Source organism: Lissotriton vulgaris, chromosome 5 (genome assembly GCF_964263255.1).
Source record: "Lissotriton vulgaris chromosome 5, aLisVul1.2, whole genome shotgun sequence".
In the NCBI taxonomy this organism is placed as follows: Eukaryota; Metazoa; Chordata; class Amphibia; order Caudata; family Salamandridae; genus Lissotriton; species Lissotriton vulgaris.
The window spans coordinates 1,495,189,139-1,495,207,911 of NC_141693.1; the positions used below are offsets into that span (position 1 = coordinate 1,495,189,139).

The 18,773-nt window shown below is 50.0% G+C and overlaps 1 protein-coding gene across 1 annotated transcript in view; it reads right to left on the reverse strand.

Moving 5' to 3' along the window:
- Positions 1–14,996: 14,996 nt before the first annotated feature.
- The window catches only part of OPTC (opticin), an 88,181-nt gene continuing 84,404 nt past the window's right edge, over positions 14,997–18,773 (reverse strand). The window contains exon 7 of the mRNA XM_086923503.1: positions 14,997–16,701. Within this exon, the coding sequence (XP_086779629.1) occupies positions 16,531–16,701 (171 nt within the window). The 3' untranslated portion in view covers positions 14,997–16,530. The remainder of the gene's footprint in view (positions 16,702–18,773) is intronic.

An 18,773-nucleotide genomic window follows, 5' to 3' on the forward strand; every position in this document is an offset into this window, starting at 1 on the left:
ATTTTGCTGGATTGGTGTGTGTTTTTTTTTATTTTTATTTTTTAAACATTATTTTTGTCGCAGATATTTATAGCATACAAACAGTTGTGCCGACAGTGCCATTAGTAATAATGATATTCCGTCAAACTACAGGTAAACTTTACACGGCCCATCAGCCCACATCCCGAAGGCCGGGCGGCGGTAGGTGGTAGCTGGCGCAGAACATAGCAATGCAACTGTACGGCAGGATATTCTGATCCGCTTTTATTTTTATTTTATTCAGGTTACCCCCCAACTCCCCAATAGAAAACCCCCCCAAAAACTTGGCATCAATGAATAAGACATGTGTATACAGTTCGTCCACCTCATTACGGCACTCCCAGTGGCAGATAAGCCAGCAATGATTAACTAGGATAGGAAAGAAACCTTCAGGGATCAAATCACAACGTCTCCAAACTGTAACATACACGTGCGTGGATGGCCAGGCACTACCCCAAATCAATGCCCTCCCTCCCCCTCCCCATCGCCCTCACTTTCGGACCCTGTATCTTCCGGGGTGAACAACTCCGCGCTCGTGCCGTCTGAATCCTCAGCGGTCGCTCCCACCACATGCATCATTCTCCACGCAAGCAGGACTTCTTGTAGCTTTACATCCCTACGCACGTTCTGCATGAATGTTTCTTCCGCTAGGGACCATTCCCCTACATCACTAAGCCACTGCGACACCTCCGGGCCCTCTGTCCCATCCATGTAATCACTACCCTTCTCCTCGCCAATACCAAAATCAGCTGTAACATTTTGTAAGACAGATTACGCTTCCTGGGCTTGGGGGCCAAGGCTAATAAACAATGAAGGAGAGTCAGCTCCATCCGGAGATCAGTAACTGTCTGAATGTGCTCCACCACTGACTGCCAGAAGGCTTTAACTAACGGGCAGTCCTACGCCAGATGGAGGAAGGTCGCACCTGCCGCGGCACATCTAGGACAATCATCCCGTTTATCCGGGGAGATACGTCTCAAGGTTACCGGAGTCACATATGTGCGGTGCATAAAGTTAAAATGAGTCAGTTTAAACCTTGCATTGCACGACACCTTTCGGATGAGAGTACCTATGCGTTTGCGCTGCTCCGGTTCCAAAACAATCCCCAGGTCAGTCCCCCAGGCCGCCCAGGCCGGAGGGACCGGTGGGGTGGAGTCCTGTCACATGGCCGAGTACAGTAGGGTTATCAGCCTCCTACCTCTACCACAGGAAAGGATAACATTGAGGGTATGGGACGTCGGGGGCGCTTCAGGGAATTGCGGCCAAGTATCCCGCGCCATTGCTTGAAGGCCTCTATAGTGCAAGAATTGGCCCCCACTGAGTCCAAAGGTCTCCGTTGCCCGCTCGATGGATAGAAACGCATCATCCGGGTAAAGGTCAGCTAACAACTCGCATCCACCACCTCTCCACTCTTGGAAGGGCATATGTTCCTCCATGGCCACCACTGGGGCCAAGATCCATATCGGCAGCTCCCTGTGAAAGGGGGCCCTCCGTAAGACTTTTTCCATGAAGCGCTGCCAAATTGCTGCTGTGTGCCGCACTATGTATGGCAGAGCTCCATCTGCACGCCTCCCGTGCATCAGAGCCATCTGCACCGCTCTCTCGTCCGCTCTCCGCGCTAGGAGTTGCAGTTCCCAGTTGTCCGAGTCTGCGAACCACCTGGCAGCCGGCAACAGCTGAGCCGCATAGTAGTAAAGGTCAAACCTCGGCGCCTCCAGCCCCCCCTCCTCCCAGCTCCGGACAACCGTGTGCAGGGCAACTCTACTACGCATGCCCGCCCAGAGTAAGGACGTGAGGAGTGTGTTAAGGGTGCGGAATATCCGCGGGGGAAGTGGGCACAGCGAATTTTGCAATACATATAACATTCTCGGCAGCATCACCATTTTTGCCAACCGCCAGGCGTCCCATTAGGGAGAGAGGCAGTGTGTTCCAAAAGTACACCGACTGTTGCAGGGATTTAACCACCCGATCCTCAGTACGGGTCAGTAACTGTTCGTCTGACGGTGCCACCTGGATCCCCAGATAGCGGAAGGCCTCCAGTTCCCACCGCAGTCCTACGTTTGGTAAGTCCCCACGCATGTCCATATCATATCCCGCTAGGGGGAATATCAGGGACTTCCCTGCATTTATACGCAGGCCCGAGGCTGAACCAAAACGGTCCAGCAGCTGCAGCAAAACCGGCAGCGATTCCCGCGGAGAAGTTAAGTAAAACAGAGCATCGTCTGCATACAAGGAAACCGTGTGCACAGTGTTCCCCACTTTGATCCCCCATTGAGACATCGTGGTACGGACTTCAACCGCTAATGGTTCGATTGCCAGGGCAAACAGAAGCGGTGAGAGGGGGCACCCCTGACGGGTGACCCTCTCCAATGCCCAGTCTGCAGAGCGTGCGGCCCCAAGTTTAACTCTGGCTCGAGGCACCTGGTATAATATCTGGATCCATCTGCAAAACACAGGCCCCAATCTCACCCATTGAAGCACCTCCAACAGGTACCCCCAACTAACAGTATCAAACGCTTTGGCTAAGTCTATCGAAACCAGGACCTGGGGATCCTCCCTGCCGCGCACTTTATGCAGGATATGGTTTAATCGCCGTAGATTCATTGCGGTGTTGTGGCCGGGGATAAACCCGCACTGGTCGTGATGAACCAACTGGGCCATGCGTGGTGCCAAGCGAGTGGCTAACAGTTTGGTCAGGATCTTCACGTCCGTGTTGATCATCGTTATGGGGCGGAATGCCGCGGGGTCGTAACCATCTCCACCCGGCTTTAGAAGCATGCAGATCTCACCTTGATACATTGTGGGCGGGAGGGATCCAACCTTCAGTGCCTTAAGGAAGACCTGAAGGAGGAGGGGGTCGAGGATGTCCCCGAATGTGTGGCAAAATTCGGAGGGAAACCCATCTCCTCCCGGGGACTTAGCCCTTGGTATGCCAGCCATCGCTACCCGCACTTCATGAAGGGTTAAAGCCCCATCCAACTATTCCGCCTCCTCTCTCGAAAGGGCCTGAAGAGGCAGTCCCTGGAGGTAAGGCTGATAGGAGGCCTCCGTGACCAGGGGATCCGCCGCATACACTTGCTGCAGGTGGGTTCGGAGAACACGGAGTATATTTGTTTCCGAATGTACCATAACCCCATCAGGTCCCTCAGGGCAACTATCCGAACCGGGGCCGTTTCTTTCTTCAAAATCCAGGCCAATAGTCGGCCGGATTTGTCCCCCTCCCGGTGAAGACGCTGTCTAAATTGACCCAGTGTAAACTTATCGAGGCGATTAAGTATATCATGTACGCGTTCCCGGGCCTCACGCTCCGACGCCAATTCTGGTTCCCCAGGATCTGGTGAGGCCTGACAAGTCCGCAGGGTATCTTCAGCTTCCCGCAGCTCACGAGTCAGCTGTTGCCGGACCCCATAGGTGAGGCCCATGCATTCACCCCGCACCACTGCTTTCAGAGCGTCCCATTTTGTCGATAGGGGTATGTCGTCCCCTTCCCAGTTCAGATCGATATAATTCGTGAGGGCTGTCTGCACATGGTCTCTACCCACTTGGTCCTGTAAAAGGTCCGTAGGCATCCGCCAAGTGCGGGGGCGGCAAGGCTGGTCGACCTCCTGTGTAGCGCTCAACACCGGGGAGTGGTCAGACAGGAAGCGGGCCAGATGTGTGACCTTTAAGGAATATGACTCATCCATATTTGCAGCAAGGATCCTATCTAGCCTGCTATGGGTGTCGTGCGTTGGAGTGTAACAAGTGTACAGTTTCTGTGAGGGGTGACCTTGATGCCACACATCTGCTGCCCCCAAATTAGCCATGACCTCGCGGAGCCTCGCCGTCATGCGAGGTTTCGTTCCTGCTCGGGGAGGATACCTGTCTAGGACGGGGTCCAAAACACAGTTAAAATCCCCAAACCATAGGAGAGGGCTATCCAAATCTGACACTAAGACCTCCTGAATTTGTGAGTAGAAGGACGCGTCATCTATATTAGGAGCATATGAATTAAGTAGTGTAAGGTCCCTTCCATTCAGCTTCACCCTCAACAGCAGGTACCTGCCCTCAATGTCCGCCTCAGCATACTGTATAGCGAGGGGGACCCCGGGAGCCACCCAAATCAAGACCCCCCGCGCATATGTAGAAAAGGAAGAGTGAAACACCTGACCCAGCCATTTTTAGCCAGCTTTTGTGCACCCTCCTCATTCAGATGTGTTTCTTGCAAACATGCAATAGAAATGCCATGCCTCCGAAGGAAAGATAGGACCCTGTGTCATTTGGTACAAGTGCCCAGCCCACGCACGTTCCAAGTTAGGAACTTGTATCCCATGTTTCCTGTGACCTCGCAGCCGGGCCATGAAGTCTGCTGCCAAAATACCGCCTCCTAAGGGCCTGAACAGTGATACACATGATGCCTGAAATAACTTTCTTTAACAACTCCCCCCCTCCCCCCTGTATCGTGACTTTTGAAGAACACACCCTCCCCCCCCCACCCACGAGCAGGATAACGACAACAACCCAACATGTCACCCCGCCCTTCCCCTGCTGGCGCCAGGACGTACACAGCCACCCCACACACCCCTCATAACACATCACACACCCACACAAACTATAACACTTGAATCACCCCCCTCCCACCCCCCCAGCTCCCCGCACGACCCACTGCTTACATAAAGTACGCCCGGCACCATTTTTCAACCGTATACGACAAAGCAGGACCAGAGCCAATACCAACACACCCAACTCCCGATTATTCTCCAGGTCTTACAGAGCAAATGGCCCCATGCCCCACCCCGCAATGTGAAGTCTGGTGGTTCTGGTCACAATGTCATTCAGTGTGCATCAATACCCCCTTTCCTCCCCAGGAGCCACAGAAGCCAACCAGAGACAATGTATATACAGCTCCCATATCACCTCATGGTGGGCCCTTCACCTCCGGGGCCCCAGCTCCACCAGTCTCCGGGACCACCAGGTCCGATGGCGTCGTGTCATGCTCCGCAGTCTGTATCGTGTCCTGGACCAGGATTTCCTCTGGTTCCAGCGGGCTCGGAGTCCTCGACCCGGCCCCCAGCAGCAGAGGTTCCAGGAGCATGGCACCATCCGCCCCAACCGTGACTCTAGGTTCCCCAGTGCTTTCCGTCGCAGAGCGGCGTCTCCGTCTGCCCCGGGGCTTCCGCTGTGGACGACTCCCCCACGTCCACTGTTCCCACTAACCTGCGCGCGCGCTCACGATGGTCTCCCAGAGCGCGCAGTGTCCTGAATTCAGCGCGCACTCTAAGAGACGTCCTTATGAGACCATTCCCGCTGCCGCTTTTAAAACGCGAGCGGCGCGAAATCCAGGCTGGAGGCAGAGTAAGAACATAGCGTTGCAGACTTGCAAAGCCCTTCGTGGGCTTCAACCCCCCACACGCACACCCCCGTGTGTGGAACCCCGGGCTGAGATAGCTTCCCAGACATACAACAGCCGCACCCGAGTACTTCACTTCAAGACCATTTGCACGTTAATTAGGCTTTGATGGGTTTCACTCCTTCTTGGGCCCCTGCATATCAACACCTCCGGGCTCCGACTGCTGGAGGAATTAGCCCCCCTCCCACGCCCTCTCATTGCTTGCTAATGATTTCACTCTCAAATGAGACGTTTCAAGGCTGCTTATCCACTCGAATGACTAATGTGTCACTCACTCCCCCGTCCCATGCGTGCCCGGAGCTTGCTTTGCTGATCAGTGGTCTGAGGCCGCCTCACCAGTCAGATTCCGAGGTAGGTGTAGTTTAGACGACCAAAGCCGCATTCACCAATCAGATTGGACTCGACTATAATGACTAGTCGATCATATGCTTCAAATCAGAGTCACCAATCAGAATGCTCAAGCCTAATTACCCATTCAGTGACGTTGCCTCTATAAAAGTCTGCCTCCAGGCCCTGTTCGTTCGGTTACTGGCTTAATGATGGTGCTGTTGATCACGGTCAGTTTGCTGCTGTTTTCCCAGCTGATACTGTGCACACCTGAGGTGAATGATTGGTAGTGCTGTGTTTCTTTGTAAAAGTAATAGTCGGAGCAGGGGGGGTTCTCTATTGTTACAGAACTTTGAAAAATGTTTTGCTTAGAGGCTGCTTTATTGGCATTGTAGGTGGAGTTTTGGCGTGTGGGTTGGGGTGTGGGGGGAATATTACACAGGGCAGTTCAAGAGAATACTAGTTTTAGGCGTTTCGAGGACATTGACCGTGTTTATTCGAAAATGGTTAAAGAAATACAGAGCTCCAGTTTCCCGAGTCCGTGCATGGTCCGCCAATCCAGTCCGGGCTTTGGTTGTGCACTCTGGGACTTGTAATATTGTTTATTACAAAATAAACCTTGAAACTAAAAGTCTCAGAATGCTAAACTGAAACCTGTTATGGATGGGCTAGGCACGAGTGAACCTCGAGAGCTCTAGAAATGGGACAATATGTAAAACTCGAGATTTTTTTTTAAATTTTTTTTTTTTAATACAGCATCGAGATTTTTCTTTCTTTGTAATACAGCACCTTAAGATAGAAAACATGTACGCTACTTAATCTATAGAGCCTAACCAAGCGATTTACCCCTTTTCTTATGGCGATAAAGTCTGATGAGAAGGAAAAAAAGCAAATACAAAACGTTGGTGTCCTTGCTTGTTGGAGTTATACCAAATGTCTCCTAAAATCATTGTCTGGGCGGTCAACCTGATGTCTATCCAGTGGAAGAACCCAGCAGCACCTCACCCAGAACGCCAGGCTTGGAAACGTGACTAGACAAAAGGGCGTAACATCCATTGGCCAAGTGGCTGAAAGGGCCCATTGTTGTCGTTTGTTTTGTATAGTGCCTCATAATATATGTCCGCTGTCAACAAGTAGTAAGTAAAGTTTCAGCCCCCACGCAGCGCTGGCTGCGCACGCGACGCCGGTGATGAGATGTCAGTCACAGTTTATTTTTATTAATGTTCAGCAGTGCGCACGTCGTGCTCTGGTGCACTGCATCAATGCCATGCTTGCAATATTGTACAACAGGTTAGGTAGAGTAACTAATTGCATGAATTTTGCTCGCGAGAAAGTGTCACTCATAGTCGTTGAAATGTCACTCATAATTTCACTCAAATTTTTGAAATTTCACACATGGCAATCTGAAACCTTGGCAGCTATGTGCTTGGTCAGCCTTTCTAGAAAGATTCTCTGCTGGCAGCATTAGGAAAATAGCTGAGAGGGGGTGAGGAGGTAAAATTTCCTGCACTACGCACGTAACTCCAGCGGGTCATTTCATTGGGGCAAAAACGTTGTTTTTCCTGTGTTGCTCTCTCCCCTCACTCTCAATTCCTTACAGGTTCCCTTCCTCCCACCATACTAGGAGCTTTTCCCTATCTCAATGCGTTTTTGTTCAGCCTTTCTGGAATTAGGCTTTGCTGGCAGCAGTGGAACAAAGGTGAGTGGCGGGGGTAGGGAGGCTGTTTGCTGATGATCCTGCACATAACTTCTCTTTTTTCACAGGAATACGTGCCTGTCTTCTAGAGGAAGGGACTGAGTTGCGCCTGAAATGAAGCTACTTTTTACACTCTCATTCAATCCCTGGCCCCTGTGCTGCGACTTCTAGAACGTTTTTTACTGTTGATAATGCGCTTAGAGAAGTGGTCATCTGTGTATACATTACTGTTAATATGCAGAGGTCACATGTTTCCGCTGTGGGTATTAAATAAACATTACCTGCGCTTTCCTGCCAGCCCTAAACATTGTTTTAATGGCAGGCAGGAAACAGGGCGTTAATGCAGTGAAAGAAAAGTGTGGAAGAAGTCAAGCCAGTGCAAGGCCCGTTTTCAGGACAGCTTTTGTTTATGTGATATTAATATCCTTGAACAAAGATGACTAGTTACTTACGTAAATGCTGCATTTTTGGCCGACTAGACACACCTCAGAGCAATTTCACCAGCATTTTAAAATCAGCATTTCATCTATGGGGGCGACTCACAAAAGCATTTATGAGTAAAAGTGCAGGGGTACTCTTGCGAGCTTCTGTGAATTGGCCCAATCTAAAATACAAGAATATTAGGACCGTGTTCATATACATTTAGGAACAATAGAAAAGGCGGTTCCTATTTTGTACTTTGGAGGGAAGGGATTTAGACGTTTCAGGGCAGAGTCACAAACACATGTAACAGTTCCTCAAAAAGTATTACACAACATCTTGCATCGCTTTACATGAATAGAGCACAAATTCACAACACTGTCCCTGCCATCACCGTTTCTAAACGTGGACAAAAAATTCTGCTTCACAGAACCTGGTGGACACCACAGATAGATACAGCAACTTCAAGGTGGATGAAGTCATGGAATTGTGAAACATAAGGGCAGGATATTGGTTGGAAGGCTTAGATTGGTGATACATTGTATTTTAAGAAAGGTCAACTTATCTCCCATCTTGGACACTTCACAGCCAGACCTAAGTTCTAAATGGTCTTTGCAGACAGAAGTGGCTAATATTGTGAAAACCTGAAATAAAAATTCAAAAAAATGAAACAATAAAGTATTGTGCGGTAATTGGGGAAGCATCAGGCCTATAATATGTTCAGCTGCAGCAGTGACTCGCTTCATGGCCAGTTTGCTATTGCTGTCTTATTGTAACAACTGGGCAACAAAGGCGGGGATGTATGTTATGACAGAAAGTGAGTGATGCCCCCATCTATATGCCACACTTACTAAAGCCAAAAATGATCCATAAATAAGTGAACAAGAAGCACACACTCCATCCATGCAAGGTAAATGCCTAACCCCACAGCGTACAAAGAAGGGAAGGGAGAGACTGCTTGGCTACAGCGCCGGCTCTGTGAAGCAGAATTTTCAGCACATACATCTCATCACTGTACCCCACCCAGCAGTTATTAAATATAATAGATTGATCAATCCAAATAACTGACTAACATAGAACCACTCAAATTACATTCATATTTCACTATACTAATTCAAAATTAATCCTTATGGGTTCCAGAGTAGCATGCTACTCGCCAAAAAAAAGCACTTCAAAACCCCATCAGGGGTAGCAAGCGCTATATAAATACAAACCTCTTTCCCTTTTCTATCCCGCCACCTACCCTTCTCTATCCAAATAACTGAACAACATTTCCACCACTCAAATTATTTCATATTTCACTATACTAATTTTCAACAATAATACTTTATGGGTTCCGGAGTAGCGTGCTACTTGCCAGAAAAGCGCTTTAACATCCATTAGGGGTAACAGGTGCTATATGAATGCAAACCTTTCTTCCCCTTCTATCCTCCGCTATCCTTCTCACTCCAAATAACAGACTAATATGTGTGGAAATGCACAGTCTTTTCAGTTTTTTAAGCAAAAGTTTGAAGGGATATTTGGCGCTGCACACACGCGCAATCTGGTTCCTGGTGCACATAGCCAAGGCTGCAGTGCACAGAGACCCTACACTGCCGCACACCGAGGAAAAAAATTAGAGGGAACATTGCCCACGTCTCCTTGGGCCCACCACGGTCTCCCGGCGGAACCCCGTCTCCTCTGACTTCCAACTATTCCCAAACTTCCTCCGGAGATTCGAAGAAGTGCGCCTTGACCTGAGCGAGCACTTTAAGTTTGGCGGGATACAGCAGCATGTATTGCCATTGCATCGCACAGAGCTTCTGCTTGACCCCCAGAAAGGATTTCCTCATCTCTTGGACTTGATGTGTATAGTCAGGGTATATCGAGATCCGGTTGTTCTCAATGGCTAGGTCCGGTGTTTCCCTCGCCGCTCGTAGGATGCAGTCCCAATCCCGATAATTCAATATTTTGGCAATCAGGGCTCGTGGAGTGGCACCCGGACGCGGCGGGGGAACTAGGGCGCGATGTGCAGGCTCGATAACAAACACCTCTGAGAGACCCCGTGGACACAGCTTCGTTCTGATCCATGTTTCAGGAAAACATTCAGGATTTCCAGCCTCTATCCGCTCCGGGACCCCTAGGACTCTTATGTTACTTTGACGCGCCCTCCCTTCCGTGTCCTCCTCTCTCTGTTCCAAGGCACTTGCCGCCGCAAGGTGCGTGACCGTCTTTTTGAGGGAGGCTACCTCCCCCTGTAGCTGCTCAATGTTGGCCTCCGCATCCGTGACTTTGTCCGCCACCTTGCGGAGGTCCGTCCGCAGGAGGTTGACGTCGATGGAGACAGTCTCGATTTGCCTCTCCAGTGCTGAGTGGGATCCCTGTATTGCCTTCAGCAATTCCGCTCGGGAGGGTTCGCCAGGGTCCCCCGGCTCTTCATCTTGGCCCGATTGGCGTGTAATCCTTTGGGATGGCAGCCTCTGTGTGGTGTACTGGGTGATTGTATTGGCCTGCGTCGAACGGGACATCCTGTCTTTGCGCATCTCCAGTGTATTCTCAACGGAGGGATAGCGTGCTTATGGTGCAGCAGCAGACACCAACCCACTGCATCCCAGTCGGTAAACAGTTCTGTGAGGTGCCTTACTTGCTCATTCACCCACTTGCAGGCATGCGGGTCTCCCTGCTCCGTTAACTCACCCGTTGAGGACAGCTTCTAGGCCCCCCAGGCACAGTTGCTTGTCTTCGTGAGCCGAGTCGTGGTCTGGCAAGGAAAAACCGGCACCCACACGCTCCCAGCCGGGCAGCGCAACCTTGGTTAGAGTCCACTAGGCACCCAGCCTCGCCAGAGACACCCTCGGGCCCCAGTCGGGGAGATGCGAGGTTCCGCCACTTCGACCAGCCGGTCTCGACAGGCAGCGGGCCGCTCCACTCTCAGTAACTGGCTCGTACGGCCCTACTACTTGTTCAGTGGCTAGGCGGGGGGTCCCAGGGTTGCGTAGCCCACCCCCCCACGCCGTCACTATGGGGCCCAAATTGTCGCTCCGTGCCCAACACCGCATTCATAGGCCCAGGGCCCTCCAGGGAGCCAGTATTGAGTCCTGCACCCCTCTCCACCTCGCCTCAGGAAGCAGGTAGGGCCGGGAGACCAGGTCCGGCCCCGCACAATCGGTCAGGGGTTCAGTGTCCAATTTCTCGCCGCCTGAGCCCCTCGGGTCCGCCGCTCCGGGCCCCCGGCCCGCTCTTGCCGAAGGTCGGTGTCAGTCCACTTCGGCCCCAAGGCCCTCAAGTGCCGCCGGGCAATCCCAGTCTTCACGGCCTGGAAGGCCGTCCCAAATATGGTGGCTCGGTGGGGGAGGGGCACACCACGGACCCGGGCGCTCCCGCCACTCCCCGGCTCCACCAAGGCAGCCCCTCACCCGTTCAGGCAGCGGTATGATCCGGCAAGAGTTCAAAGGGTCTGCACTTCGGTGCTCACACGTGGACCTGAGGCCCCCTTCCCCGCTCACCGGAGCTCGTGGACAGTATCTCCGGGGCTGCGACTCTCCCAGAGGCATCTCGGGGTCTGGCGCCGGCCACAGTACCTCAGCCTGCAACGTCTTCTCCTGGGGCAGGGTCTCGATCCGGGGAAAAGCTCCTCCGATCTTCAAACCCCCCACCGTCACTCAGGGGCACCACAGGGTTCGGCCGCTCCCGTCCGCTCAGGCCCAGACCACGGACTCACGTAGAAGTGGCGGCCGTTCTTCGTGACACCGGGACTGCTCCCCGGCAGAACCGCCGCTCCTGCTAGCTGTGTTTCGGCGAGGAGGGCCCCCCCGTCATCAGCAATGCCTCCGGTCGTCAGACACTGCAAATCAGAGCCCGGGCAGGATTATTTCCAGAATTTTCGGGTCCGCAAGACGGGAGCTGGTAGAGCTCACGTCCTGTCGGCCATGCTGCTTGGCCACGCCCCCTGGAATGGTGTGTGTTGATGTAGAAGTGTACAATGGAGTGGTCCGTCCATGTGAGTGGGGTGTGGTGGCTTAAGATGACCTTGTTACTGGCTGTGAAGACTGGGCCGAGTGTGTGTCCACGGATGGGGGTTGGGCTTTGTACAAGCTGAGTGAGCCCAATTTTGTGAGGCTTTCTAAGAGGTCAGTGGCATTGCGGTTCGTAGGGTCATCAAGATGGATGTTGAGGTCGCCAAGCAGGAGGAAGTCATTGGATGTGATGGTCATAGTAATGATGACGTCGATAAGGAGCTTGCTGAAGTTGGTGCGGGATCCGGGCGGGCGGTAGACAAGGATGCCTGAGATAGACGTAGAGTGGTTGAGATGCAGTTGGAAGTGCAAGGCCTCCTTCAGGTTTATAGAGTCTGTTGCGGTGGACAATCTTGTAAATGGGGGGGGGGGGGGTGAGATGGGGTGGCAGAAGGACTCTGTGACATCAGGGGTGGATGATGGGTTGAGGCAAGAGTGGGTGAGAAAGAGGATGTCTGGGGAGTGGGTTTCAATGAGGTACCTGATCTTGGTGGCTTGTTTGCAAAGAGATCCGTGTTGAGGAGCATGCAGGCGATGCAGGTGTGGTGTGTGTGGATAGAGATTTGAGAAGAGAATGGAGAAACACCTCCCCGGATGTCTCATTTACTTTTCCTGGGCAGCTGGCTGGGGTGACCTTGTGCCTTCTTGGTGGCTTGGTTCCTTGAACTGTCTTCACAACAGCCCTTCATATCAACTGGGCCTTGGCTTCTCTTCTCTTGTATCAGGTCACCCCAAGCAGGTGCAGTCCAACACCTTGTCCATGCAGGTATGCCTTCCTTCTACTGTGGTCATCAATAAGGAATTCTGCAGAGCTTCTAGGCTTAGGCCCAGCCTGGGCAGAACATGTCAATCATGTAAAGATCCCAGTCTTGGCTTTTGTAATCTTCTCTCCTGGGTTGATGCTAAGGCATGCTCCGTGTTAAATCGATACGATGAATAAAATGCTGGTTAGGAGGCCCATATGTAACCTCCTGTGCTGGCCAAACTGGACTGCCAGGGACGATCAAAGGAGCTGAGCTGAAGTTTTCAAAAGTGATGAAGGTCCTCCAGGCAGAGCACTTTTCTGCTCTAGCTGGCCATGTTATGGGTGCTTCCTGCCCTACTGGCCCCGTTGTAGCCAGTTTCGAGTGGCCTTTAGTTTAGAAATGCCTTCACCTTTCAGGAAGTTTTGGTTGTCAAGGGAGATGGAAAAAATACAGAAAAATATGGGAGGGATGGGTTTTATTTTGGCTGGGGAAACCGGCACTGAGACCAAGAAACTAGGCCGGCTACCTCCACCATTCATCATATGTACCAGTGCATGGGAACAAGACTGGAGATTATCTATGTGCAGAACGATATTCGGGGAGGCTATCTCTGCAGTAACTGGTCTTAGCCAGGTCACTAGAAGGAGCGTTCTGTGGCATATCGGACATCTGCTTCCCCACTGGGTACGGCTGGATCTAAACTCAGGAGCCGGGAGTTGGGTTTCAGCAAGCATCATTAACTGCAACACAGAGCCTTATTATGCAAGAATTTGAGGAATTATTTTCCATCTGGATTAATTTACCATCAGCAGGCAGGGACGGCTCTGACTGGCCTGCCTATTACAAGGGCTAATGGCATTTGATGCGCGCCTTTTTTATTTATTTGACTTCAGATATCAGCTGGATTATGTGAAGTGTTGACACTCAGCTGATTAATCCAAGCCATTCCTCCTCTAGATGGGCTGCTCTAAGGGTTGCCAAGGAATGCCTGCAGCTGTCGTTGTGAAACTTGACACTCTCTGAAGTTTTGGGCTTTGTTTGGGTGCTTGTAAAGCGCTTTGGTAGCATCAGAGCACCAAAATAAATGAGCCATTCCTGTAGCCTTGTTTAAACCTGTAATGAGCCATTTCTTTCCCTAATTGTCTGATTGTCAGTCAACTGTGGTGGCGCAGTTCCAGTTTTAATATTCCACTGAATGAACTGCCATCCATGGACCATGAAGCACATTTTAACCTTCCCTCCATCCGAATACGCGGCTCTTCCCTGTTCCCGAGGGTATGCAATACATGAAAGCAGGACATAATTGCTGTCCAGCATTCTCTGTAAGCCAAGCTCACAATGACAGCACTGGCTGTGAGGGTTCTAAGTGGCATTGAGCCCCTGCTCGTCACTAGAGCAACCCGCACACTTTTCACAACAAAGCCTTACATCAGTCTCCACTTTGCAGAGCAGTGTCACAAAGGATTGGAGAGCACACCATTCTACAACTGGTGTCGCTGTTCTGCATAATGGTATGCAAGTGTATTGGAATTTCTAGTAAAAATAAAAAAACAGCCACAGCAAGGAATTCCAGTAACAAGCATACAAGAGTTGGACACCGATGTTCAGCCTTATGGAATTTAAAGCCTTTAAAAAACAAATTACTCCACATAATTACACTTTACCCAATACCACAGAAATACACCCCACATAAATCCACTCTATGCCACGAAGCAACAATCCACATAAATACTCTCCACACCATGCCACATAATTCCCCACAACATATTTTCACTGAACGCCACACAGTTCAATGCTACACAATTCAACTCCACACATTTCCATTCCACACCACATACTTCCACAACAAACCATATCATTCTACTTCACAGCACAATTCCTCTACACACCACATACATCCAATCCACACCACAGCATTCTACATCATTCCACAAAATTCAACACCATGCCACATAATTCCACTCCATCACATGCCATTCCACAACAATACCACTCTACATAATTACACTCCATGACACATAAAACCACTCCACATATTTCCAGTACACTCACTACCACATAATTACTTCCACTGCACACCATGCCGCATAATTTCACTACACATCTCTCTTCTCAACACCACACAATTCCACATCAAGCAATTCCAATCCAACCCACATAATTCCACTCCACACCACATACATTCACTCCACTCCATAACACATGGCTAAAAGACATTGCCACTGACAACACCAACAGCTCTTGGATTGCCGAGAAATTTTGGCTTTGTCAATGCTTGCTATGACTGCACTCCTCGCCCTGACCTTTCCATTAAACTAACTCAGGGCACCAGTTTTGATATGTTATAACAGTGAGAAGACGAGTTGCAAGGAAGGAGGGACAGTCGTTTTGACACTGTGCAATCACACAGATCAAACCAAGTTATTTATTAATAAGGCAAGAAGGGGGGGTCACAGAAACAAAGGTGCAGGAAGAAAAGAGATCCATCAGGCACTTGGTGAAGGGGTGGAAGGGTTCACACACTTTAGGGATACTGGGCAGGACCAGTCGATCAGGAGCGGTTGGCAACAATTAACTATACCTAGAATCCAGTAGAGCAAGAGGGCCTGCGTTCTGAGCCCAAGTGGAATGGTTTCTTCCTGGGTGATGGTGAAGATTGGGAAATCAATTTTTATGCCTTGGTGGAACGGATATTCCCCTGAAAAGGAAGAACTGGACATGGGGTTCTACGTCTGAAATGATGGGCACAAGGAAGGTATGAACCAAAGATGGGTAGTTTTGTCACTCACAGTGTAGCCCCTCACAGGATTAAAATGTGAATGGATTTTGGAGTCTCATGGAATGGATGCAGTCTTGGAACATAACCTGATTTGGATTATCCTTAACCAGTAGGGAATGAGCTTGTGTTGATTGTACACTAAATAGAAAGGGGACACGCAGAATTTGCATGCAGCAAGGGAACGGATTCCAGGGGTAGGACATAGGAGTAGAACCCTTGGAATCGATTCTTCAAGTGTATGTCAGGAGAAACCACATATGAGCATTTCTCTGCAGGCTCAAGTGCAATTATTTGTTCAACATTTCTGGGAGAGGATGATGACTGGGAATGCATGTCTGTGCCCCGGTGAGACCCAATTGTTCACAGCTATTTACAAGAGAAGAAGCAGAGCTGAAGCCTTTAGCCAATGGAACTGCTTCATGATAGTGTCATTGAGAGAAGGAGCGCCTGAACTGGATGCTGGTTTCCTATTGAATGGCCATAGTATGAAGTCCTGCGGAGTAGAGCAGAAATCATTCTGCACGGCAGACAGAAACAGGAAAAGTGATGGAGAAGGGAGGAACCTATCCCATAACTCATGACGTAAGTTAGAATGTTTCTGACTTAGTGACCTAAGGTGCCTGTCTTGAGGGGCGGACTAGCCTCATTTATGGAAGGACTTGGACAAGGCAGATGATTAGGAGGCAGCGAACTAAAGTCAAAGCTATAGGAGATTAACTGAAGTCAGGCATGAACTTCGGCACAACAGGCTCTGGCCACATTGTGTGAGGAGAGGCCAGGACAACCAGCAACCAGGACCATGCCGCTGGCTGTACAGGGAGGCCTTCCCCAATGCACATGGGACACACATCTTCCGCCTTCCATTAGAAGGGAGTTTGTTCCTGTTGTCCCACCCCCCACCATTCAGAGGTTAGCCTCCAAAACGGAGAAGATCAAACTTGGATCTCAACTGATAGACGGTGCATTATTCGGGTCTTTATCACGTTTCTAAGCTCTCCAAGGCTTGACTTGTATAGTAACCAAGGCACAGGGTCAGGATATAGAGTCTTTTACACAGGTTCACACAATGGAATCAAATGGGGGATTGGGAGCATAGTCCAGGTCTCCTGATTCCACAGTTAATGGCTTTTCATTACACCACATCTCCTCCATGGGATGGTTTAGTAGTAGCGCCCAGTAGGCAGCCGTGGCAGGCAGAAATAGGCATTGTTGAACTTGCTGAGGTTGATGGGATTCCCATCCAGGCGGATGTCCTCTAGGCTACGGCGTATATGACTCAGGTCGCGGCTGTTGCAGAAGGTGTCCATATGCAAGGACTGGATGTTGTTGTTCTGATGAAGAAAAGAAAATACAGAATTAAGAGATATTTGCAGAGCTATATGTTAACCTCAGTACTTGAATAGCAAGGGATTCTGTAGCTCAAGTAGGTAAGGATTGCAGTGCATTGATATATATAGATATATATTTGTAGGTCTCAGTATCTAAATGGCAAGTGGGGATAGAGGTCAGCAATAAGATTTGTGATAACAATGCGGGTCCAGTGCTAGAATAGCAATGTGTGCTGCAGGTCAGGGCAGAGTCCAGTGGCGGCTCTTTTTAAGGGGCTCCCACCCCCTGCATCCCGTGAGGCCCCACATTCTGCCCTTTGTCTTTCCGAGTCCTTCCGCTACAGATCATATAATTAAGCAGTGTTCTTAGCAACACACGTTTTGTGTTTTCATGAACACTGTTGGTGAGCAGGTCAGCACTCTCGGCCTCGTCGCCAGGCTCCTGATGAAGGTGGAGGGGAGGGGGCTGAGAGGCCTGAGGCAGGATCCAGCTAGAGTGCTGTTTAACCACAACACTCTGCAGGTGGATGTCTGGATGGCGCATGTCTGAGGGGCAAAGTTCCACTACTGTCCCCTCACATAGGCACAATACATTTTATTTAGCAGACACACTGCACATGCCTAGGGCAGCCCAGTATATCTGCCCAAATGTGGCTGTCAGAGGCCATCCCTAAAGCCAATGAAAAGCCACACAGAGTAGCAGGGGCGGGATCCCCAGCTCTGTCTCTGCTTCTTATAGGGCTGTGGTTTCAGTCCTGCCCAGAAGCTGGGAGAGGGATTGAGACGTGTCTTTTCCTTTTCAAACCTGCCCTTGCAGCTCTGTCTGACTCTTCATTGGAAATCATGGCTTGCTGGTTCCAATGTCCGGCACGAGATTCATGCTCTGCTGATGCAATGGAGCCCCAAGTTTTCACTAAAGGAAGAAAGTTAAGTAAAACACAATGTTTCTCTTTTGATTTTTGTATGTGTTTGTGAGTGTCAATGAGAGTGAAAGTGAGTAAGAATCTGAGTTTGAGAGTGTGTATGAAGAGGCTAAAGTGAGTACGATGGTGTGAGCGAAGGAGTGGTAGTGTGTTAGAAGGTGTGAGTGATTAGAGATCGTGAGAGGGAGTGAAAGTGAGTCAGGGGTGTACCTAGCAATGGTGCAGCAGGCACAGTTGCACAGTGGCCCATATTCAGTGAGTGTAAAAGGGTGAGTGTGTGTAAGTGTGTTTGTAATTGAGAAAGAGAACCTACGTGCATGTTTGTGTGTGAGTAACAGTAAGTGGGAATGAGAATGAGTGAGAGAATGTGAGTTAGAGTTAGCGAGGGGGAGAGAAGGGAGTGAATATCAGTGAGGCAAAAAAAAAAAATGGGGAACTCCCTGCAAGTATTACGCCTCACCACATTCGAAGATCACTAGCTGCCACTGGGGTAGGCACATTGACAGCACTGTTTGAGTGTTGCTGTACCGTAACCACAGTGGGTGCTGAACAAAGTGTTTAGGTACAGCTTTAAGGGTGTTTATGCTCAGTATGAAAGAGCGATGTCAAGTCTCTGTGTAGAGATCCCAGTAAGGAATACCACAGTATTCTGCAGGTCAGGGATGAGGTGCAATAGTAGAGCTGTGTGAGGACTGGCACAACAAGAGGCACTACATACCAGTATACAGAAGGACTTGTGTGTGTGTTTGCTGAACAATCAGCAGAGCCGTGTTTGCACGTATATTTATGGTAGAAGTTAGAGTGGCAATATGCAGTAGGGCAATGGTTACTTACCTGTAAGTCTAGTTTTTCAGCTTGAAGAATTTGTTTGGATTCACACGCTGTGCTTTATTCCATCATCTAGTGTATTTTTTCTCTTTTTTTTCCTTGTAGGAGGCTGGCTAAGTATACAGTGAACGTTTATTTAAGTGAGGCACCTTGCACTAATCCAGGCAACCCTTATGGTGATTTTAGTGGCCTTTGATAACCATAGAAAGCTCTCAAAGTGGTATCTGTGGAGAGCAGCCTTCAGGCTTATCTTGAAGGAGTGTTAAGCAGCTAGTTTTACCAGTTTAATCATGTAGTGTAGGTTAAATGAAGAAGAACCACACA